The sequence below is a fragment of the Platalea leucorodia genome (assembly GCF_965183815.1).
Source record: "Platalea leucorodia genome assembly, chromosome: 3".
Taxonomy (NCBI): Eukaryota; Metazoa; Chordata; class Aves; order Pelecaniformes; family Threskiornithidae; genus Platalea; species Platalea leucorodia.
Genome location: NC_138825.1, coordinates 86,952,073 through 86,976,283, shown reverse-complemented (window position 1 = coordinate 86,976,283; position 24,211 = coordinate 86,952,073). Strand labels below are relative to the sequence as shown.

Genomic DNA, 24,211 nt, shown 5'->3' with positions numbered 1-24,211 from the left:
TAATTTTGGCAAATGCATTTACATAAATTGTTACTTCTTCAAAACAGCATGTTTTGTGTTCAGCATCCAGTTTTCCTAGCTGAAAGATTCTGAACAGAATCTGCGCTCTTGCAGATGGTAAATGGATTCCTGCATACTATGCAGAATCTTCAAGCATACTGTATACAGATTCTTGGGATGAGTCCCACTGACTTAAGATGTTTCTGTTGCTAAACACAACAGAACAAGAACTTTCAAGCTTTGTCCATGAAAACATCAATTCAGTGTAAAGCCTGTTTTGGCAGCCATTACAAGTTCAGGTTAGTGCAAACAAAAATTCTATCTGGATTACGGATCAGAAAATATACGTGTATTATAATGGATACAATATGGCTTATTTTTAGCTCTGAAATGAACTAACTTTTTCCAGTGCACTTCACTATTAAATAAAGAGCATTTCCAATTCTCAGAAACACATGATGTGAGCAACAGGATACGGTTTAACAGCAAGATACTCTAGTCCAAATAATTTTTACCTCATCAATTTGTTCATGGATTTTCTCTTTGTTTCCACTGTCCTCTTCTTGTTGCTCATTTTCCTCATCCTTGGGAGGCTGTTTTTTATTATCCTTGTTTCCTGTGCCAAAATTGTCATCTTTTGCAACGAGCTCTGAATCCTCCTATTAACCAACAAATTCAAAAGACACTCAATTATGCTACCTGCTTCTCAAAGTCTGAGTGATAAGACATCATCTCTTACAGAAAAAGACGACAACACTAAATAACTTGTGATATACTCTAATTATCCCTTTCCAAGACCAAGAGCTATGCAAGGGAGTTCATGGTGTAGGTCACATCAAGTTAACAGAGTTTAATACCTTTGATATTCTTCTTCCCACCCCTTTTCTCTTTACCTCATCCATTCCTGGTCCAGTTTCTTCTGTTTTACTACTGGCATCTTCATCATCATCATCTTCGTCTTCATCCCCCCAGAGCCTCTCATCCAGTTTATCATCAGCTTCAGCATTATCAAGGTTTCCCATCTGCTTATCCAGCTCTTCCTCTTCATCTGAATTTTCATCATTTTCTGTGTACAGTTCAGAATGTATTTCAATACAGAAGAGATAAAACTACCTTTTTTGTTAACTTCAGAAACAGACAAGCAGTCATACTTAGCACCTTAATTTCATTACCCTATGCAGTTAATTGAGAGATGCAGAAAAAGACACACAGGCGCTAACACCCAGAAGAGCAGGTTCCTAATTATGTGGTTCAGAGGGTTCTCTTGGACATACGGACACACACAGAGCATTCTCTCCCTCAGACTAACAAGTCCCAGGTGCAAAACTTGGATGATTTAAATTCTCTATTCCTTACTTTCTCCATCCTCCGTTTTCAAAACATTATGGCATTACTGGGAGGAGGAAGGTCCATTCAATTTAATCTGTTTATTAGTTTGGGAATTTCCCTTCTTGTGCAGATGAACTTATTCTTGGCATTTTGTCAGAGATTTGAAAGTAGATTAACACTACTGTAATTTATAAGCCACATTAGTTTCAGATGGTCATGCTGTTACCCTTTAAAGTGAAGAACTGCTACCTTTTGGGTGAGCAGCAACTTGAATGAATGCACCAAATCTTGCTATTTTTTCCATTTTAAAAAGGTAAAGTTAAATTCTTTTCATTGCTTAAAAGTTAGCAACAGCTTCATTAACGACATTTGGAAGTTAACTACAGTCATATTCCCAAGTATTCTGTTGATCTTCAACAGCTCCACAAAGTCAGTGACTAACTTTAAACTGCATCTATAGGTCAGCTCACAACAGGAAGAAAGAATCATCTCCCTTCATTCCAAAACGGTGAAAGAAGACAGGCAGTATTTTCTTTGTACGCTTCTTAGCATTCATATTAATGCTTCTTAGTATTCATATACAAAATGGCACTACTCTGTTGTTGAACACTGACTTTTCAGTATATGCTTAATTACATAAAAGTATCAACCATTACTGGACTGATCTATAACATTTCTTGTAAGTTTGCCATAGTGGAAGGACCAAACCTTTTTTCTCCTGTTCTCCATCATGCATTTTTCCTTCAAAGTCTTCTGACATTTCAATTGCATTGTCTTCTCCTTCAATGTCTGGTTTAGAATCTTGATCCTCTTTCTCCTTCTCTTCACCCTTTTGAAAACTGTCTTCTATCTGAATTATTGGTAAAGCCAAAAATTACAATGGATCTTGCCTATATGTTAAAGCTTACTTAAAGTACCACAACAATATTTATAAGCTTATATGCAAAGATAAAAGCCAACCTAAACAGCAGACTGAAAGTAACTTCATGTTTCTTTTACCTGAAACATCCACAACACGGATTTCAAGGGCTTTTTCATTTTTACTTGAATTAAACAAGAACAACCCCAAACACTTGCCTGATCTTCACTTTCTATTTTGTCGCTCACGTCCTTCTTGCCTTCCCCATCTCCAATACCACCATCCTCGTAATCATGAAACTGTGTTGCTCCCTCTCCAGCTTCATCTTCAAGTAATTCTTTTGGCAGACAAAACCCCTACAAAGGCAAACAGAAACCTCAAAACTTTCTGTATTAGTAAGTACATCTTTCAGCTTAGTTTCTACTTAAGATTTTTGTATACATTAGATATATGCTCACCACATATCCAGTGTTATCTCTAGTAACTTACCTTTTGGGCAAGCTCTGTAAAAATGCTAGTTAGAACAGAAAGCAATTTTCCAGTACTCCTGTGAGATGCCAGTGAAACAGTGAGGTAGAACAGGATAAGGTCTGAATACTTGCAGAGCATGGGCTTTAGACGCACCAGCAAATAGCAGGACTGGTTGAAGAACTGCAGTTAAAAACCAAAGAACAGCTGTCAAACATGATTATGTACATACTGAGATGCAACTCAGAGAGGGTGATGATAGAGACGAAAACAGATGCTCAAACCAGAAATATCAGTAGGCGAGTTCAAACACAATTTCTGAAGTTTCTGGAGCTTTTTCTAGATTTTCACGAAAACTAAAACTTTTCCTTCTTATTAAAGGAACATCTGGCTTTTGCACTACAGAAGAGTGCCTGTATTTGGCCATAATTTCTCACAGGCTTCTAGTTCTAAGGTATTGGACAATAAGAAGCAATGCACGTTTAACCACCAAAGTTTGCAATTCCAAATCTTTTGAGACCCTTAAGCCAAAAACTCTTGAGAAGAACAATTTTACCTTATGTTTATCTGAAGTGTAATCTTCCCCGTAAGCTTTCAAGTTCTCCAGGAGTTCTGAAACAGCTAAAATTGCTTTCTGCACATGCAAAGAATCCAAATCAGCAGATAGATCTTCATCCAAAAGCTTAGTTATATGTCCTGCTTTAATCACATCAAATGAGGCAGCATCTTCTTTGTTTGAAATACATAAAAAATATGGAAATCAAGTCAGACATTCTAAAAATGTTATAGCAAGCAATATAGAAATATCCATCCTACCTGTTTAAATAGACAACTTCAATGAAAATGGTAATTTCCTTGTGTGTTGGTACCTCCACTAGACACACAATTTAAGGAATTTTTAGGTTTGTATAGTTTAAACTCTCTTCCCCCTCCTTAAGTAAATTAACAAACTTACCATTTTCCTCTGGAGATTTTTCTTCCTCTTTTCCATCTTCCTGTTTTCTCTCTACCAAACACTGGATGGCATATAGAACAACACGGATAACAGTTTCCACTTTTGCTGAGAAGTGCTCCACAAACTCTTCATCTGATGGTTGATTTCCTTTTGAACCGTAACACAGGCAGTTTTACATAGAAACAGATTAAAATTACAAGTTACTACGTTTCCCCTACGCAAGGAGCATGATAAGCACCACGTAATTTTTACTACATAGTTCTACTAAAATCTCCTTGCTAATCCTAACCTACAACCATGGTGTAAGATCTGTCATCAACAGTGACTAAGCGGGGGGCAGGGGGAAATATTACTGCACAAATTTAGTCTGGACTAAATTTTGCAAGTTTGAATTTCATCAAGTGTTTCTGGATATCCAAATGAACATGGAGCCATCTTCTGCAATAACCAAACTAACGAATTCTTATATCTTTATCTAAATTACAAAATGGGCAGAGAAGAATTGTCCTTACCACTGCAATTTGACATGGAAGCCAGAAGCTGTGTTCTCCAGGCTGTGAAATCTGCAGATGTGTTATTAACTACTTCTTGTATATACTTCAGGCTCTTGATTAGGGCCATCTGATTTGCAGCTTGCCCGTCTTCCCCATTTGGAAGAAACAGGGACTCTACGCCTTGTAACTGAGCTGAGACTTCAAGCAAACAATTCACAGCTGATGTACAAACTTCAAAATCTCTCCTGCAACAAGAAATACCATAATACTGAAAGAAGAACAAACAGTTCAATTTAAGATTAAACCTTTTCTTGAGGCACGGATGAGGGGGGGCAGCTGATCTCCATCTTGAACTTATTAAATAAAAAGTATGACAACAAGCAGATGTGCCACTTACACTCACATTGCTTCAAGTGGAGAGGAAATGAGAGGATTATTATTATTATTATGCTATAGATTTCTTTTAGAAACAAAAATTTCTTCATTAAATTGACATTTGAAATTAACTTCATTGACTAAGGAGATATGGGGATGAAATCTCAGGAGACCAAAGACAAACTGAGAAGCTGAGACAGACCACTTTTTTTCTGACTTGTCAGGGGAGTGGGAGAAGACACATACATCTGTTTAAAAAGCCAGGCACTGCATTTTGCAAGAAAAATCAACAGAAACAAGCTTCAAGAGCACTTTTCAAGGTATGCATAGGCAAACATTTTCAAGATTATTTCACACATCTTATATGAACATAAAACATACAGAGATTCTATTTCATAGAATTGTGTAGGTTGGAAAAGACCTTTAAGGTCATCAAGTCCAACCTGTAACCTAGCACTGCCAAGTCCACCACTAAACCATGTCCCTAAGCACCACATCTACACATCTTTTAAACACCTCCAGGGATGAGGACTCAACCACGTCCCTGGGCAGCCTGGTCCAGTGCTTGACAGCCTTTTCAGTGAAGAAATTTTTCCTAATATCCAATCTAAACCTCCTCTGGCGCAACTTGAAGCTGTTTCCTCTTGTCCTATCACTTGCTACTTGGGAGAAGAGACCGACCTCCTTTCAGGTAGTTGTAGAGAGCGATAAGGTCTCCCCTGAGGCTCCTTTTCTCCAGGCTAAACAACCCCAGTTCCCTCAGCCACTCTTCATAAGACTGGTACGTGTAGAACTCACCAGGAATAAAACAAGGTCTCACGTGACTGTTGTCTTATTTTGTCCACTTCTGCTTTCATTGCCTTCACATTTGCCAGCATTGCAGTCAATTGTGTAGCTAGCTGCAGCCATAACTGATCCTTGTTTCGCATCCTGCATCCAGGAGGCAGTTGCTCAGTTGTTACTGGAGATAAGTATTTTAGCTCTGAGGGAATTAGGTCAGGTATTCCTGTAAAAACATTTCCCATTTCAGGTTCTGAACTCGGAGAAATGTTTGCTTTGACATCTGTCCTTTCATTGTCACTGCACTTCGTTAACTCTTCTTTTGGGCAGCATTGTATAAACCAAGACAGCTCCTCAAGAACCATCACGCACTGCATGGAAAGTTGCTGCAGTTTGTCAGTCCAGTGTTGAATACTGCCTTGAGGAGGAAATGCTACATTATATTCTCTGTCAGCAGTCAACCTAGAATCCATCTCTTGTATACAACTCAGGAGGTTCCTAGTTAAGAAGAAAGAAGGAAAAGTTACAATCACTGAGTTCTATGTTATACTTCCCTTTTAAAAGCTCAACCTTCAGACTAAATTCATAGAAGACCTAGATAATATGGACTCACTGGAAGTCAAACTTTTTCTGGAAAAAATAAAATGACATTTTTTTAAATAAAAGTTTCGTTTAACTAGTGAATTTTTCTCTCCATTGCATATATGTTTGAGTTATCCTGAAAACAGGGCTTTGTGAGATTTCTCAGAATCTACGCCATCTTTTCAAACAATCCTTAAACTCCTGGCCTGATACTCAAATATTGTTCTTTTTCCTCCATTATAAAAGCAAATTAGATTCTAACACACCTTCATTCTCTGAAGTGCTGGGTAACAGTCAGCTCATAACAAATGATTAATCTGATTTGCAATGAAAGTCACAGCAATACAGGTAAGTGTCTTAGCAGTTTTACTATTCCTGCAACTGTAAAGTTGAGGAGTTTGTGTTTTGGGCTTTTGTTTGTTTTGTTGGGGGTTTTTCTGTTTGTTTTTCCAAGTTTCCTAGAGTTAATACATAAATTTTGTACAAGTAATCTCCAGTCTAGATTTCCTTCCCTGTACAAAGGAAATAACTCCTGACCTAACTTCAAAAAGTTTTATGGATTACATTAGTGAGGAGCACATATATGCAGAAGAACAGTGGAGTTTGCAGTGAAACTGATAAGTCAAGCAACAGAGTGGGAAAAAAAAAAATCACATCAAGTAACAAAAATTTCCTATACACTTTTCCTTTTACAGTTTTGACACAAGATCTAGTATCTCCCACCTTTCTAGAATTTTTCTTTGTAAGCTACTGAGGTTTTTTCATTTTGGCTCAAAACGCCACCCAGACCATTTATTTGCTCCAGATCAAACCAACAAGTTGAACGTAGCCAAAATTAACTTAGGCCAATACCAAATGAGAGAGATTTAACAATCTATAGGTTTAAGTGGTTTAACTGTGTAATTAACTACAGTAATTATTTCACGGTCTTCATGTATGCCTAACTTGTTTTCCCAAATTATTTTGATTCCAAAATACTGGCTGCAAGGACAGGATAAACAACATCGAACACCTTTTTTTTTTTTTTTTTTTTCCTCCTTACCTCCCCCCAAATCTTTTCTATCTAGGCTTAATTGAGGGGAGGAGAGAAATGGGGACGCAAGGTTAGAATTTTATTTTCTTCTACCTTATTTTCCATCTTTCTGAACTGAATTGCTTACTGTCAAACTCCTTGCCAACATTTAAACTTTGGAAAATGCAAATACCTCAGTAAGATCCACTGTTCTGTCAATGCCGTAAGAGATCGTCTCTGTCTGACAAGCACCTGCATGAGGTGTGCAGTGAACCCTTTGCATCGTTCAATGCTACCTAGTCCAATATCCTAAAGAAAACAGATACAGAAGAAGTGGGAGGGAACAGTTTGATGAATAAGCAGCCAACAACATTCTCTGTGCCTCCATTTCATTTCACTGAGGTTGAAAGGTTACAGTTTAATTGAACAAGTCTTAAAATGATGACAAAAATTATCATTATTACAGTTTTCCCATCTTCATTTTTCTGCATCTACCATATATCCTGCATACAAATTTGATTTCCAAGTAGCTTCTGTAACAACAGTCATATTAAATTGCACACCACTGCAGCAATTCTTATCAGGAATTTAATTCCAATAATAAAGCTACCTTACATAAATGATGACTAAAAGCTAAAGAAATACCAGCCTAAATTTTTACATTCATGACCATTGCTAAAACCACTGCCACAATTCATTTTATCAGATCCACTGACAATTACTTTCACGCCTTTCATTAGAAGGGATCCCATTTTAAAGCATAGAATAAATGTTCACAGCACAGAGAAAAACTGATCACAGCTATGTTCCATTATTTATGTCCATTATCAGCTGTGACGTTTGACAAGATCATGTTGTAGAACAAGGGGTGAAGCATAGTGAGAGGAAGAGATCCCTTTTTCCTGGAATACTGGAAAACTGGTACTGATTCGGCAGAGCTCATTTGTTCCTTCTACTGATTTTTGACCAATTTTTAAGCAAAGAAATATATCTGCACTTTTTGTGTTAAAACACAGGCTCCAGTTATGGCCAATTATCTATCTCAACCGATTTTTCTCATGAGCAGCAACTAATCCTGGTTTTGTTTTCCTAACAAGTTTTGATTCAGCATTTCAGGAGTTCCTTCATGCACAAAAAGTAGCGATTTGGGATCTGTTGGGATGAAAGATACTGTACATTGAACAGATCATTAACTTAGTTCACTAAACTGATATTGTTTATTCATAAAACAACAAGTTTTAAAACGCTGCATTTAATGATTGGTCCCAAAATATCATATTTTGTATTGTATTACAAAACATAGCATTATCTCACATCACCTTTTTACTACTAGAAAATTTCAGTCCAAGCTGGTAAAATAAAGCTAACAGAAGTAGGATTCTGTTTTTACTTTGGTATTTTTACCTTGGCAGGTGCTAACAATGCTGTCTGAAGTCTAGAGTGGCGTGCAAGTGACCGATAGAAGTACTTCTGGCATCCATCCCAGGCTGAAGAAATCTCTGTCAGCAACCTGATAGAGCACAAAAAAGTCTGATATTAGAATACTCTATAATTTCAGTACCTCAGCACCCTGGAACTACCAGGTCAGCTCTTCAACCTAACAAATTTGCTTACAATTTGTTATTTTGCAAATGAATTGATCTTGTAAATCTTAATTTTCTCCACAAGTATTCTAGTCTTCAGAAGACATTTAATTTTTAAAATAAACTCTAAGGAAACCCTAAGCAATAGCAGCCAAATCTCTATCTTTGAATATCATTTAACACCTAAATACTGATTTTTTTTTTTTTTTTTTTTCTTACTTCCCCCCATGCAGCTAAATCCAGCTTGATAGGGAAGCCTTTATTTTGCCCTTGATGAAAGATATTATAAACGAAACCCTTACATCTGAGAAGGACAATAACAAACATGTCTCAATGACAAAAATCACTTGCTGCCAGAAAAACAACAAAGAAACATCTGAAAGAACATCTTTCCTCTAGGTAAGTTTTCCCAAAAATGCCCACTTGGAAGTCTATGTATTTTCTCCTGAAATATCCCATTATTCAATGAAGACAAAACAATTAAGTCATCCCTGTAAATTACATATCAACTTTAGTAAAATCATTAGCAGCCTACATTTCAATATGATGCTAGCAAAGCACCCCAGGCAAAGCTGGATGGTGGAGGGCTAACTGAAATCTAATTCACAGAAACTGACACTGAGGGTAGAGTTGTCAAAAGTGCAAATTAGAAAACAAACAAAACCCTCGCTCAGTTGTACGTGCCAGTACAGTACGTATAGGATTTTCAAACTGAGAAGCAATGGGAAGAAGGGAAAAAAATATGTAAAATCCTAAATTAATTACAGTCCAGAAATTCCAGTCTAAATCCACATATAATAAATTCTATATATTATAGCTGCAATTCATACAATCTAAGGGTTAGAAATACTGTGTACATACGTGGCATCCAGTTCATGTGTACAATTTACTACACTTAATGCACTACGCAAGTCCAGAGGACGTAGGTAGAGTATTTCATGATAGTCTTTTGAACGGGACCAAGACAGACCTTTCCGGTATGACAAACCTGGAATGACATTTGAACACACATCCTTTTATGCCTTCATTCTTTTATGTGAAAGATGTCACTTATACAGTTGGTATTAAGATATAAAATCTTCTGATGTAGTTTTTTTCCTGATGTTGTCTGATTTTGACAAGTCTTTGAACATGCTGCAAGTTTTGTAATGTAAGAACACATAGTAGCTTAGCTATCTTCAGCTGAACATAGCTGAAGAAGACAGCTGAAATAAGACAAACAGACCTGTGTGTATAAAGGAGGTTTGTGGCAGTAGCCAAGAGAAAAAACAAAAAGCCTTGAACCTGTAAGGCAGGCTACAGTCTGAGAAAGTTACAGCTATGTACTTTTAAAACTCAGTCTTAAGGCTGTTACTTTAGCTATTTTTAAAACTGGATTAAATGTGCTCATTTCTCTCAATCCAATTCAAACACTCCTTTCAAAGCATCCTGAAGGTAAGCAGAGCCTGTAAGAAATACTCATTAGCTATTCAGGTTATGTTGCCATTTTTCCAAACAAAATGGAGAACAAGTCTTAAGAGCAACACTTTTCACTGCTCCTGGTCCTTTAAGAAAGCTGAGTTAGGGATCATCACTTTATTTTTAAGACATGAAAAGGATGATCAATGAGGAAGGTAAAGGTGTCACCTGAAATCAGAAACAGAGCCCAGTAAATAATTCAAATCCTATATGTTAATTAAATCATCACAGTACACCATTCCTCGAGCACAAACTTCACAAGGCAGCAATGGCAGATATTCCCTTGGCACCAGTGGGTGCAAAAAATGCTGAACAGAAAAAGTGTATGTGCTGGAAACCTCCCACTTAGGTTCACCTGTGTTTGCAGTCATCCGAATACAAAAGGACCTTAATCTTCTGGGAACTATTTACTCAGTACACACATCAACTCATTTAAGTAGCATAAATTACAAACAAACTACAACTGAAGCTTCTTCCCACCAGCCAGAAAGCATTTAGGATGTTTTTGTTGTCATTTACTTTCCAAGTGTTGTAACACTTTTTTGTTATCAAAATCATGCCTTCTTGGAACCCTTAACTTCATGTTTCCAAGCTTTTTTCTGCAACCATGAGAAACAGAATTTTTTTTTTTTTTTTTTTTTTTGAGAGGTTCTTGGGATCACTGCAGGCCAGAAGCTATGGCTTCCAAGAGAAGCACCAAAACACTAAACTCCTCAAAAACGAAGAAAAAAATAGGTAAAGTTACATTAATTTCTACTTCTGCCTATGACTTAGCAGAATGCTGTCAGATGGCTGTTTATTTAAGACAACTGCTTACTTCTGCTGGTTTCTAAACTGCTCAGTGACTAAGTTGATGAATAATTAATTTAACGTAACGCCAACGGAAAAGGCAACAATTAATAGTTTGGGTAGGTCCTTTACCTTACGACTAGCAAGGGGAGCAATGGAGACTGGGCTGCTGAACAGGGTGCCTCCAACCATTCCCATCAACAGACCATTCAGTCTCCATGATCCAACCACACCTCTGCCAATCTGGTCTCTGCCAGTCTGTCAATCAAGGGATGGGCTCTCATTCTAATGAGCTAACTTAATTTCAGTTTGGATCAGAGAATGGATACAAGATAATGAGCTTCTCTTGTTTCTGAAAGCTGGGCAGTGATTTCTGACTGGAGATAAAGTAGATTTCTGCTTCAGAAAAGCTACTGTTGCACATCTAATGGAAGGTAAGAAGAACAGAAGGTATTTGAAAGGGCTAACACACCCGGCCTCATAGTCAACAGGTGAAGAGAGACTTAAATGCTTCCACGTCAATGACTTCAAGAACATAGTATTATGGTGGGTTTAGATGTATTGGCAAAATTAGTAAAATGCTTAAGAACCTTGCACTTTTAAACCAAGCACATTTTTAGTCAAAGCTCACCTGTTTTAGCAAGGCTTTTGAAGAGATCTGACAAAGCCCGTTGCTTTTGCATCTGAATATGCTTTGCCTCCGATTTCTGCTTCTCCTTATCTGCTGTCTGATCAAATGTTAGATTTTGCAGTTCAACTACAGAAACAATGATACCACCTGTATAGAAGACAGCAGGGAAAGGTAAGAGATGTGAAAGTTGAACATACACAAAGCAGCCATGGGAAGACAATCTGGGAAGGGAACTATATATCTACACTTTTTCCTGATTTGTTCCATTTATGTTACAGAGGTCAATTATGGTATGGAAATCACAAGAACACTTAACCTGTGAACTCGTCAAGATTTTCCACCAGACTTAAGAATGAATTATTTTCTGTAACTGTTGTGCACATTTTCTTCATTTTTTTAGTAAGCTTAGGCAGACGATACTGAAGAGATTCTGTATGAAATGTGATGCCATCCTGACATTCTTCTGGGAGTGCCCTCTGAGAAAAAAATGAAAGAAACAGTCCAGTTATACACACATAGTCAAAGCTGTCTTATTTGACCATTAAGAGTAAATCGCTGCAAAAACAAGGGCTAAATTTTGCATTCATCTGAAACCCCAAAACATGCCCACGTGATCCTTTGAACAGTTCGGCACCCACACTTGAGGAAAATCACAACATATGCACGCCAGGCATACATTAGTTTTGAAAACAGCCAAACAAATGGAAGATGCTATGATCCTACTCTCTTAGGTGTTTGTCATGACCTCTCTTAGGTGTTTGTCATGACCTCTTTCATAGAGGTTGTCACTGCTTCAGGTCAGCTTCCTCAGCCTTCCAAGCTCAAAGGCACATCAACCTAAATCACTAATGCTCTCCGGGCATTAGATAAGAATACCATCACTTACTTTCCACTAGACACAAATTTAATTGCACTGCTAAAGAACAACAAAACCAATACACAAATAGAAATTATTAAATAACAGAAGTAATCCCCCAGCATGTCCAAAGCTAATCCCTAGGGTTTGTTCAATTTAAGTTTGCATGCATCTTGTTTAAGGAATGAAGACAACATGAAACTGCAACAAGCGAAACCAACAACCCTGCTATCTATCAGTAACAGGCTCGCAAACAAACAAACCAACCACCCACCAAACCAAACCCACAACGAAACGCATTAGATTTGCATCAGATTTCTGCCTCTTCACTCTACCCTCCTGACTATCACAGGACAAGAGCAAGATCAGCCACCCTCCTGGTCTGAAGAAACTGAACAAAGCCTTGGAAGCTGAGAGTAACTGATCATTTCCTACTCAGCCCCAAATTCTGATGAGTTACAATTGTCTCCCTGCATCTTATTAATAAAAACTAATGGATGTGAATAGGAATCTGTTTCAGGAAGAAAGTTACTTGACTTCTTCTCTGAGCTGGACAACTTAATTGAGACGCACTGAACCGTGGCACCGTGGAGTAGGATTTACCACATATCAGCCAGTCCAAGGCAAGTGTTCACAGTATCCAAGCTGTCAGCCGACAGCAAACGTGTGACAATATAGTGCATTCCCCTACCAGGATTCAAGCTCAAAGTAATTTTATATTTAATCAAAGCTTACATATGCACAAATCCTACAGCTACATGATCATTTCTCTGGGTCCTTGTTTAGGAAAAAAATGGGTAATAATAATTTCAACTCCCAGACGATATTACTGCACTAGTAGGGAAGTAACAAATTGCTGCAGACAATATGCAGCAACTTGGAGATGAAATGTGTAACTGCTATCATCTCTAAATTAGAGCATAGGTATTGTGCCAAATATACAGAACAGTCTTGTCTTTCCATGCTGCATTCCCACCCATCTGCAGTGTTTCATAACACCAAACACAAGTAAGACCAAAAAGTTGATGATATATTCAACAGATTTGACACTTACATAAGATTTTTCTGCATAAATCAGTGCAAAGCAACATATAGATGAGAACAGAGAAAATATCCTTCTCACGCTTAGAAAAAAAAGAATACAGTCACCTTGGCAACATCTGTTCTAGCAGACAGACTTTTTCTTAATAGGTTGTTTAGCCTCTGAACTTTGGTCTCTTTGTTCTCAGATTCTTCCTGCTTTTGCAAGCAGTCCAGCTGCTCTTCTTTACCAATTTCCACCAAGGCAGGCCGACATGGCTCATCCAGAACAACTTCAAACTTCTTCATGAATTTAAAGAGGGTCCTAATTACCAAAGGAAAGTAAAAATGTTAGTGGGTTTTATAATCCTGGAAATCTCTCAGCTGCTGGAAATAAATGTTTCCACTGCGTTACAAGCAGAAGAAACATTCTTCCATTCAAATTTAACATCATAGAGAAATCATCTGGAAGAAAGGTTCCAAATATGGAGCTTAATTCCAAGCTCTGAGTTACCTGCGTATTTTTTCAACTGATTGTTTTATAGCCCAGAAGCTGACATCATTCCACTTCGAAATTTTCACAAATTCCTATCAGGAAAATAAATAATCAGTGAGATTACTTATATGAATGCAATGAAGTATTTGCATATAAAAGATGATCTTTAAAGCTGATCAGTTATGATCACCTGGCAGTCTTAAAATACAAGACATTTTAGTAAGTGAGCAAATTATTGCATAGGCATCTTATTCTATTAATGTATGTGTTTACGCTAAAACTGCTGCATAGCCAAATGTTGTGAAATCCAAAGGAGCTTCATTACTGGGTAGAAACCTCCATGGTGAAATGGGACTGACCAAACATTAAAGTCTTCAACCAACCCCCACCTCAAAAATAAATTCTTGCCAAAGAAAATGTGAAGCATAGCAGGGATTTCAGTAGCCAAGAGTAGGCTATTATATACAAATTCAAGTAATATCTGCTTCACTGTTCCTTTGATTAGATCAGTATATTGTCGGAGCAAAGTTTCTTTTTACCTTAAGTTCCTTTTCTATAGGCTGACGAAGCTCAGTGATTCTGGCCTCAACACACTCTGAAAACTGCTTATAATAATTGTATAGATTCCACAGGATGCTGCACAGAATGTCTAGAAGGGACAGACAATAACAAGCTTCTTTTAAAACAGGATATTCTTCAGTAGAGGAGAAGAGGAGAAATGCATCCCGTGTTTTTTTTTTTTGTAATCACAAAGCTTAGCAACACCAAAAGATGGGGTAAACTGACCAACAGTATTCTTCATGAAAACAGGAAAAACAGCAGCACAGGCTTGTGTTGTATTTATAAGCTTAGTGATTTGTTTGGAAAGTCTTGAATACCTGATGGTCAGGTTGTAATAAAGAAGACTCAACACATGTAATACTAAAAACTTACCCTTTTCTGCTACTTGAGGCATCAGCAAGACATGGCAGTGAAAAACCAGTAGTGCTTGAAGTCGTGCATGAAACTCTCCCAGCGTGGATCCTTCAATGAAAGCTTGTAACGTGTTGACGAGCATTTTCAGTTCCATTTGCTCAGTTTCTGAACATTGGACCAGAAATTCAGAAGGAAAGGGGGAAAAAAACAAACAAACAAACTCTTCATGAAAATTGTCTGCTCTTTGTAAACTTCCAACTAAACATCAAGTCTCTATTAGGAAAGGTTCAAAACAAAATAGGAAAGGGGCATAGGGGTAAGAATTCTAATTTAATAATAATAAAAAACAACAAACACCACACTGGAAGAAAGGAGACAGGATGAGCAGTAAAATAGTGACCAAGGAGGCCAGCTACATGTCCAATTTCAGCATGAATCAAGTATTTAAAGAATACTTGCTATTCTTTATGAATGAATGGCTGCCTTTTTTGTTATGATGAGCCATACTAATTACTAATTAGCCAATGCCAGTTCCTTAACTCCTCAAAATCATGAAGACAGAAGTACATCTTAGAAGAATCTGGTAGAGAATACAGTGTCTTTAGAGCATTACCTGTGGAAGACAACATGCTGTCCACTTGGAGATGTAAAATAACCCAAGGATCTGAAGCTCATCAGTTAAGGTATTAATTAGTCATGAGATTGGAAGAATCCTGGCTCATGCCAGAGGATGCTACTTTCATCTTTACACTTTGATTAAATTTTGGGGAGGCAAGAGACCGAGAGCTATAGTCTTTCCCCTATTTTATGTAACGTGAACACCTGCACACAGATTTGCTAAGAACAGTATGTACCAAAGCATACTTACTGTGAGAATTCTTTAGGCTTTATACAGAATGTTAAAAGCAGTTCAGCTGGGATACAAACTATGCTTTGTGAAGTTAAAAAAATGAGGTGCCTTTTCCAGCTGCAAATGGAGGCTGCCTCCTACCCTCCAAATCTGTTTGGAATGTTTATATGTGCATGACATACAGTTGCCACAGTTCTGCTTTCTTTCAGATGCTTTTTACAGACAGGTTTTTTTTCTTTACACCACCTACAATGTTGGCCGTATGAGAGAGACAGGTGGTTCCAGACATAAATACCACGTGAAGTTCACTCTATATGGAAGACCCTACACAGTCATGGAATTTATTGTAGGGCAAAAGGGACAAGAACTACACCTGAAAATGCATTGTCAGACTCTGGCATTTAGGACCTTAATTATGCATCCTTAGCAATTGCTGGAGCCGCATCGCAAATTCATATAAGGACAGCACTTACCTTCTGTGTTTGCCTCTGTCTGTTCTTGAACATACTTCTCAACCATCTGATAGATAGAGAACCAGTGCTTTGTGGATTTCTCTACATGCTGCTTCATAATGTTGTCCAAACTTACTGACCAGCAACTGGAAACAATAAGGAAGAGGAGAGAAGTAAAAAAGAAAGCAAAAATATTGTGAGTAGTTTGGGCTTCAAAACAACACAAACTTTATTCTCTGTTTCTACTAAACTAAAGGAAAGTTTTACAGGATGCAATAATCTGCACATATGCTTAGTATACACAATCGACTCTTGAGGATCACTGCTTTGTCACTATTATTAAATACGAGAGAAGAAATGCGGGAACTAGGGACGGTAAAACAAAACCAGTCAGAGCCATGTTCAAAAATTTCTTTTCACAAAACTTGAGGTAGACTTGTGGAATTCCTGATCATGGCATACTGTGGATATAAAAGTTTCACATGGTCTTGACAGGAGATTAGACAATAATTTTAAGGAAAATTTAATGGGGCTTGTTAAACAGACAAAACACTGCAGGCTCAGTAAACCCTAGGAAGAAAACAGCAGAACCCTGGGAAAATATTAGGATGAAGTACTGTAGTTGTCTGTCCTGCTTCTACTCCTCCTGAGGCATATACATAGGGTCACCATGGGCTGGACATGCTCATTCTGAGCAAGTACAGCTGCTACTTCGGGTTTTTTTCCCCCACATCGTTACTAGGGGACACACACAGAGAAGCACGTTCCATGATTAAGGCAATTCTCCATTGGAATGTGTCTCCGTACAGAGACGGAAGCTTACAGTATCTAAGAAAGAGCAGTAGGGAAGGACAGTTCTTACTTCAACTCCAATCTACGCCACTGAATAATCAGTTGCGTGACCGAATCAAGATGTTTTCGCAAGGACAAAGCTCGACTAGCGTTCTCCTCCCAGTCCTGGGGAAAAAAAAATAAAAAAAATAAAAAAAATAAATTCCCCTTTATACAAAGCCAAAAATTAGTCTTTGCATGGCAAGACTCATGCAGTACTGTGGGTTATGTTCCTACCCCTTAAACCTCCAACATGGAGCAAGTTCACTTCCCCAAATCCTGGCAAGCAGACAGCTTTCAGTTGTTTTTATCATGGTACCAATACAAATAAGGAAACATAAAAGAGAAAATAAAAGTTTCCCTTAGCTCTTTTCTTACCTGTGCCTTTGCAAGAAGAATTTCCAAGCCATTCAGGAACTTCGAGAGAGGACAAGAGAGTGGAAAACTCCGGATTCTGTCCATCACAACTAACAGCTGCAGAATAAAAAAAACCAAGCATTCAACCTATAGCAACTGATCTTTTTTTATTTTAAGCTGCTTCCTTGTTGTAGTATAAGCTCACTAGTAGTTCAGTGAAGGCCAATGCACTTGAGGAAAGAAGTACAAATGACCTAATGCAAAGAGTTCCAATGGATTTTGAATTACTGTGTTAATATAACCTCAGGGCCACGCAGGACCCATACATGGGACCAAAGATATCCATTTTAAAGCACTATGAAAGAAAGCATTTTGGGGAAAAAACAGGAGCTCAAACAGCAAAAGACCTCAAGAATCTTTGGGGTATGGCAGGTTGAAGATTGCTTAAAGCTGTAAGATCAGAGTAGGCAGTGAATACCACTTAACATGTCACAACTAAAATAGAATAATACCTAATAATACCTAATACCTCTTACAAAGAAACAGGTATGACTTCAGAACATCTGCATAAGTAATACAGACATCTAGGCAAGTGTATGCATGCACATGTCTATGCATATCTATACACATATTTACACACAAATGCAATTCTAAAACGCTCCAGTTTTTCCCAAACATTTGTTGAGGTGTCTTTACCTGCACAAGTACTGGATGCTCCGGCCATTCCTGCAGTAACCTATTTACTTCTTTAGCAAAATTATCAAGTACAGGTTGGCACTGTCGGACTTGCTGAATATTAGGATGTTGGTAAAAGTCATATGGGCCATCTTGCTGCAGCACAAGATCTGAAGTTAATTCCTCAAAAAAGGTATTGTGAAGAAGAGTGCTAACTAGAAGTTGGCTTCCCAAAAGACTATCATTCATTTCAGTACCTAGGAAACAAAAAAAGGAAGACATCACACATGCTATGAATTCTTTTTTCAGTTAAATAGAAAAAGGTTTTTTTCCTGTATCCCGAGCCTTAGCATGTTTTGTATTACAAGGATATAAGAATATGCCACACATCAGCAATGAGATGGGAGTATGTAAGAAAAGAGACATACTTAAAGTTTACATCCTCTGTTTTATCAAATTTTCATATAAAAGTAAAATCAGCATCCTAAAGGTGGGCTGTGATCCTGTCAGAAGACCACAGTTCCTCTGTGCATAAACCCGCATCACGGAGCTATTTACTACAAAATTAGTAACAAGGCTCCATGAAAAAGTAATCTGACACACAAAAAATTCAGATATATTACACCTTCGGTATGAACACAAAAATAAGTTACTGTAGAAACAGCAGCCCTGTATACATTTGTTAGATCAGAACTCAAGCATAGATCTCCTTTGAGAGGTGATGACTGTGAGGTCTCGCACATTGTTATAACGATTTACACATCAAGTGTGCCAAAATTCAGGGTTTAAAAAAAACCAAAAACAAACCAACAGCCAACACTTTTTTTTTTTTTTTTTTTAAATTATAGAAGGTCCATTTAAAGCAATTCTTTTATGAGCTTAATTGCAAATTTTAATTCTGGGAAATTTCTGCAAGTGCATTGTCTTCCACAGGATTATGCAGATGCAAGCGATTAAAATTTCACTTAATAGAGTAGGTTCAGTTTATTCTTAAACTGTGTTGGTCTTATATATTAAGAAATGGAAGAGTGAAAAAAAAAAAAACCCAAACCAAACAAACCATAAAAGAATAAAAAAATCAAAGCATTCCACCAAGACAATTCTGAACATAAGGCAAATTCTTTGGAAAAAGAAAATTGATACTTGTGCATTTTCCCCACAATAGGTCTCCTTCTTGACCTGCAAGACGATTCATTTGAAACAAATCATTACAAAGCTAAACCCGCACATCTGAAATATTGCTAGCAATCTTACCAATTAAAGGATAGAATTGCGACACCAGGCATGCACCAGTCTGATAGCAGGAAATAAATGTACTGAAATAATGTTTGGCTTGCTGAGAAGGCGGACTCTGGTGATACCACAGGGATCGAGCAAAGTTTAAGCACAACTGTTGATGAACCATCATTACTGTTTGCATAGAGCTCTTGGACAAAAGGGCTCTATCAACTTCCAGCTGGTCCTCCAATGGATCTTCAGTTTCCATTTTTTCTTCTAGGCTTGCCTGAGCTGTGATATCTTCAAAGTCCTGCAAATTACATGATAATCAAAGGCCAATTATAATTTCTTCCTTTAATGCCTCCCCTCCTTACCACCCTTTTTGCACTTTTTGGCATTGTGACAACGTGCTAATGACTTGGAGCTGGCACTATATAGATAGACGGCCTACCTCACAGCTCAGATGTCAGTCCCGAACAGAACACAGGTGAATAGAACAATTAAGGGCCATAACCATAGCAGGCGAGAGTGCAGTACAGTGAGCCCTGAGCTGCTGCCAGCTAAACCTCTTTCAGAAAAAGCAGTCTTATCTGCTGATAAACTACCTCAACACTGTTTGGGTGCTTGAAGATCTGAACTATTACATCCCAACAACACACTGACACGCATGATGGTCTTGTGGATTTCCGTACTGCACAACATTGCTCGCTGAAGACACTTCAAAAATCGTTCAGTAATGCAGACCAGTTAAATTTGAAAAAATATCACAGCTTTATTTAATCAAGGAGATTAGCCTTCTTCAGAGGTAATTAAACCTCAGCAGACCTTACTTGCTAAATGAATCGAACTCCAGAATTTTACAACAAATAACTAATGATATTGCCATTCAGTAACTTGGGATTATTCAAGCTGAACCACAGTACAGTTCAAGTCCAGAAGTCAATTCCAAAAACTTTCTACAAGCAGAAGGGAAAATAAACTAAAAGCACAGTACTTAATACCTTTCTATCAAAATCTACCGCAAATTTTTCTTTTGGCTGAAGGAAAAACTGCTTCATTCCTCATCTCATTTTACTTACAGCATGCCTTTTCAGGAGCTACTTCAGACATAAGTTTTGTGTTTCATTACAGTTGCTACCTTTTCATGAAGGGGAAATCTCCTCCTAAATTCTTCTTCTTCCTCCTCTTCCTCACTCCGTCCTTTCCCATGACTTTTACTTCTGTATCTGTACAGACTCTGTTCCATTGCCTCCTGCTCTTGGGCACGGCGTTCCTGTTCATCCCATTCATTTATAATTGCCTAGGGAAACACAAAGCAGCATGCTTTTACACAAGTTAATGTTTAAAATCACCTCATATTTCATCAGAGAGGCAGCAACTATCTTGTTTGACTCTCTCCTCCTCTATAGTCTACAACAGTATAAATCAAAGCCATGTAACCTGAAGGAAGATTGGTAAATTGCCCTCTCAACAAACCAATGAGGGAAACGCACAGAAAACAGTATGCAACAGAGTGCTGGGCCAAGTTCTGGTCTCCTTTCTCAACCATTTTATAAAGAAACTCTGTCGAGAGTTTGATATTGATTTTTTTTTTTTTTGGTGTGTGTTTTTGTTTGTTTGTTTGTTTGTTTGTTTTTTTAATAAGTAAAATCTGTGGTAACCATTACAGGCTATGATTTTATGTCTTGATAAATCCCAACAAGTTAATCCAATATTTTAGATTACGTTAAAATTATCTTTTATCAGTTGGGGGCGGGGAAGGAAGAAAAGTTTAAGAACATTATACTGACAATTATCAAGGCAGAACCAGAGAACGGCTTGGGTTGGAACGGACGCCCAGAGATCATCTAGTCCAACCCCTCTGCCATGGGCAGGGACATCTTCCACTAGACCAGGTTACTCAAAGCCCCATCCAACCTGGCTTTGAACACTTTCAGGGATGAGGCATCCACAACTTCTCTGGGCAACCTGTTCCAGTGTCTCACCACCATCATTGTAAAAAATGTCTTCTTTATGTCCAGTCTAAATCTACCCTCTTTCAGTTTAAAACCATTGTGCCTTGTCCTATCACTACAAGCCTTAGTAAAAAGTCTCCTTCCATCCTTATAAGCTGTCTTTATATACTGAGAAGCCACAATAAGGTCTCCATGGAGCCTTCTCATCTCGACGCTGAACAACCCCAACTCTGTCAGCCTTTCTTTACAAGAGGGGTGTTCCAGCCCTCTGGTAATTTTTGTGGCCCTCCTCTCAACCCGCTTTAACAGATCCATGTCTGTCTTGTACTAGGGACAAGGTAGTTCAGCGCAAGAAACTTGGCCACTGGCATTCAGATGTTACCTGACACAGATGTCTAAAAAGCTGCAGAGATTTCTGGTCCATCTCTCCTCTGGATAGTACATGGCATCGAAGATGCAACAAAGCATTCACTAGGAGCTGTTCCAGAGTTGGGCAAGGCTGCTCTGCTCCCTCAGATTCTCCTTCAGAGTGCTTCAGAGAAAACTTTTTGAGTCCATGAAGGACCTCAACTGAATTCACCGAGCATAAAATTTCTGCACGAGCAAAGTAAGTGGGGAAGGCACAGCCAACAGAAGGAAACATCAACAAAGAAGTGAGGAGGTTGGTCAGATCAGTTCGACGCACAAAACTTTTGAGCACTGTATAAACTTCAGAAGCCACTAATCGCATGCCATGTTGCAACTGCAAGATGGCAGCTTGCAGTGGAATAATGGCATCAGGGAATACAGCATACTCCTCTGCCAGGTGTTTTCTAAACTGATGGTGTGATTGTTGCCAAGATGCTTCTTCATTTAACACGTTTTGTATTGCCTGGAGTGATTTAGGTCTTTCCCCACGGAGGAACTGCAGAAGGCGGGCTAAAAGATCTTGGACTGAAGAAACCCGTGCTATGCTGTTGATGTACTGGTGAGCCTCCTGGTATAAGCAATCATAGGTGGGAGCTGGAGGCCTGAAGGCCTTTTTTCTGGAAAGGCTGCTTATTTGCTCCTTCAACCTTTGCATTCTTTCATGCAACAGTCTGTTAAGAAATAACATTGACCAGTTTTAGACATATAAAGATATTTCATATAAACATGTTCATATATATCTAACAAAACAGATATATAAAAAGATTAATAAGAAATATTCTGCTGTATGAAACAGCAAATAAGGAAAAAAATGAAGAAGCAACACCTGTATAGCATGCACATGTACTTCTCTTCCTGCCTACTCCCCTTCAATTACTTTTTTGCTTGCTAACTGACAGCTCTGTGAGGATTAAAGGAAAAAATAGTATTACTGGAAGCAATTGGTAAAACTCAGCCATTCAGAACTTGCTTTCAATGACTATTGTTCTCTTTAAGCAACAGCATAGAACTATCAGATCCTCTACATGTATAATAATGAAATTGAAAACTTCCATTAATAGTGGAAAATCATGAATAATACCCAGTTTTTATCTCCATGTATAAGAATGCCTGGAAATCTGCACAAATGAGAAATGTCTGTTCACTTAAAATTTCCTCCTCTAGTTCCTCAGATTAAAAAAAAAAAAAAAACAAACAAAAAAAACCCCCCAAAAAACCAAAAACAAACCACCAACAAAAAACCCCCAGCAAAACCACAATGGCTACCAATTCTGAATATCAACAGTGTACCCTATGGGGTACATCCACAGCACCCTGGGCAAAGGCTGCTGCTAAAATACACATCTGGAGATTTCTATTCAGTACAAATCAGTCCAAGAGCTCTGCAGAATAGCACTGGCTTCCATCGAGGCCTTGAAGAGTTACACTGATCGATACACATTCTATCTCATTTTGGTTTGTTGATAACATTGTCACATTGTAATGCAACTACCATAATTTAGATGTGTGGCTTTATTTTCACTTCTGGGCATAGCTTCAGTTTTATCAAGATATGAAGGCCACTGCTTTAATTGTTGTATTTACAGCAGTACAAAGTGTGTACAGACAATTCCCTAGTCACTGCAAGTAAACAGAACAGCTTCTGTATTTTTCTTTACCACCTCAACATGCAAATTGGTACTTTCAAGTCAGCAACCCTCATTTCTACAGAACCACCCAGAAATTGTAAAGCTGCGGAGAAAAGCTTTGGAGCCTGAGCATCCAAAGATGAAATTTCCAATCTAAAAGAGAAGAGTTAAGTGCCTGAGATGTTACCTGAGATGGGGATGAATGTAGTTGCTGACTGCTTCATCTTCAATACTTTTTCCTGTATGCAGCTGCGATGAGAAATCATTTGTTTTCCATTCACACTCCAGCTGGTATAACTAAAAAGGGAAGAATAAACCATTCTCTGAGGTTCTGGTTTTGGTAACCAAGTAGATACATCATCTTCCTGGACATTAAAAGAAGTTCTAACTGTATAGTTTAAAAATCATGACCAAAGATTTGCCCAAGAACACCCAAGCCAAACTCCTTTGCGTTGATTTTATACATCACAGAGGTAAAAGCCAACTCAGCTCCACACTCACCTCTTCTTTTGCATACTTGAGCTTGTATTCTCTTTTAACAGCCGGATCAAACCTGGTCTGCGGAAGCCACACCTGGATCTGCACCAAACCAATATTCACCCAGAGGCTTCCTCGCCAAGCTGTCTCTGGTAACTCCTTAAGCCCTTCCCCAAAGAACTGCTGCAAGCAAGTGAGCAGGAGAAACAGGAATTCTTTAGGAAGTAACTCCTGATCAGTGATGCTTTTAAGTGTCTTGAGAAGGTACTCATATGCAACAGGATCCTTGAGGTAAAGCTTCTCACAGCACTCCAAAAATTCTTCCTGAAGGTCCATTGGAACCAGATCTACCAGGGCAGAGAGTTGTCTGCCTAGCATTATTCCTTGTAGTCTAGCATCTGTGTATCTGCAGGCAAAGCAATGAAAAAAGTTTACACAGGGTCACCAAACTTTACTGTAACATGCCTGATTTAAGTAACATATATATGGAAGAGAGATCTTAATACCTAAAATCTGCTATTGAAGAGACAGCCAGGTTGGTCCACAGTGCCGTGCTGACTTCGTGAAGCTGCTGTGCTCTCTCCATCCATTCTCCCAGTGTCATGTGGGATGATGACAGAACAGGAAGCCCACTCACATCCCACTGGTTTGTCTTGCTGCTGCTAGTTAGAATTTCAAAGAAGCACTTTGAGAAAACGGCTCGGGTCAAAATACCTGGGCCCTAAATTAAGAGATTAAGAGTTAGATTGTTCAGATGT

The 24,211-nt window shown here is 38.2% G+C and overlaps 1 protein-coding gene across 11 annotated transcripts in view; it reads right to left on the bottom strand.

Moving 5' to 3' along the window:
* MDN1 (midasin AAA ATPase 1) overlaps nucleotides 1–24,211 on the bottom strand; it is a 109,214-nt gene that overhangs the window by 15,956 nt on the left and 69,047 nt on the right. For 9 of the 11 annotated variants that reach the window (XR_014227773.1, XR_014227774.1, XM_082307862.1 and 6 more), the window contains 28 exons: nucleotides 23,960–24,174; nucleotides 23,478–23,859; nucleotides 23,164–23,273; nucleotides 21,323–22,019; nucleotides 20,124–20,285; nucleotides 19,022–19,295; nucleotides 17,789–18,024; nucleotides 17,114–17,209; nucleotides 16,767–16,861; nucleotides 15,926–16,050; nucleotides 14,621–14,767; nucleotides 14,227–14,336; nucleotides 13,706–13,779; nucleotides 13,321–13,516; nucleotides 11,632–11,791; nucleotides 11,316–11,462; nucleotides 9,299–9,425; nucleotides 8,259–8,364; nucleotides 7,048–7,163; nucleotides 5,279–5,758; nucleotides 4,124–4,350; nucleotides 3,612–3,758; nucleotides 3,213–3,385; nucleotides 2,678–2,839; nucleotides 2,403–2,544; nucleotides 2,038–2,175; nucleotides 894–1,066; nucleotides 516–659 (listed from right to left, as the gene is read on the bottom strand). Coding sequence is in view for 9 of the 11 variants with exons in the window: in XM_082307862.1 (XP_082163988.1) it covers nucleotides 516–659; nucleotides 894–1,066; nucleotides 2,038–2,175; nucleotides 2,403–2,544; nucleotides 2,678–2,839; nucleotides 3,213–3,385; nucleotides 3,612–3,758; nucleotides 4,124–4,350; nucleotides 5,279–5,758; nucleotides 7,048–7,163; nucleotides 8,259–8,364; nucleotides 9,299–9,425; nucleotides 11,316–11,462; nucleotides 11,632–11,791; nucleotides 13,321–13,516; nucleotides 13,706–13,779; nucleotides 14,227–14,336; nucleotides 14,621–14,767; nucleotides 15,926–16,050; nucleotides 16,767–16,861; nucleotides 17,114–17,209; nucleotides 17,789–18,024; nucleotides 19,022–19,295; nucleotides 20,124–20,285; nucleotides 21,323–22,019; nucleotides 23,164–23,273; nucleotides 23,478–23,859; nucleotides 23,960–24,174 (5,361 nt within the window). In the remaining 2 variants the exon portion in view is untranslated. Of the gene's footprint in view, nucleotides 1–515; nucleotides 660–893; nucleotides 1,069–2,037; nucleotides 2,176–2,402; nucleotides 2,545–2,677; nucleotides 2,840–3,212; nucleotides 3,386–3,611; nucleotides 3,759–4,123; nucleotides 4,351–5,278; nucleotides 5,759–7,047; nucleotides 7,164–8,258; nucleotides 8,365–9,298; nucleotides 9,426–11,315; nucleotides 11,463–11,631; nucleotides 11,792–13,320; nucleotides 13,517–13,705; nucleotides 13,780–14,226; nucleotides 14,337–14,620; nucleotides 14,768–15,925; nucleotides 16,051–16,766; nucleotides 16,862–17,113; nucleotides 17,210–17,788; nucleotides 18,025–19,021; nucleotides 19,296–20,123; nucleotides 20,286–21,322; nucleotides 22,020–23,163; nucleotides 23,274–23,477; nucleotides 23,860–23,959; nucleotides 24,175–24,211 lie in introns of those variants that run through there. The other 2 variants (XM_082307866.1, XM_082307864.1) reach the window with 2 other exon arrangements.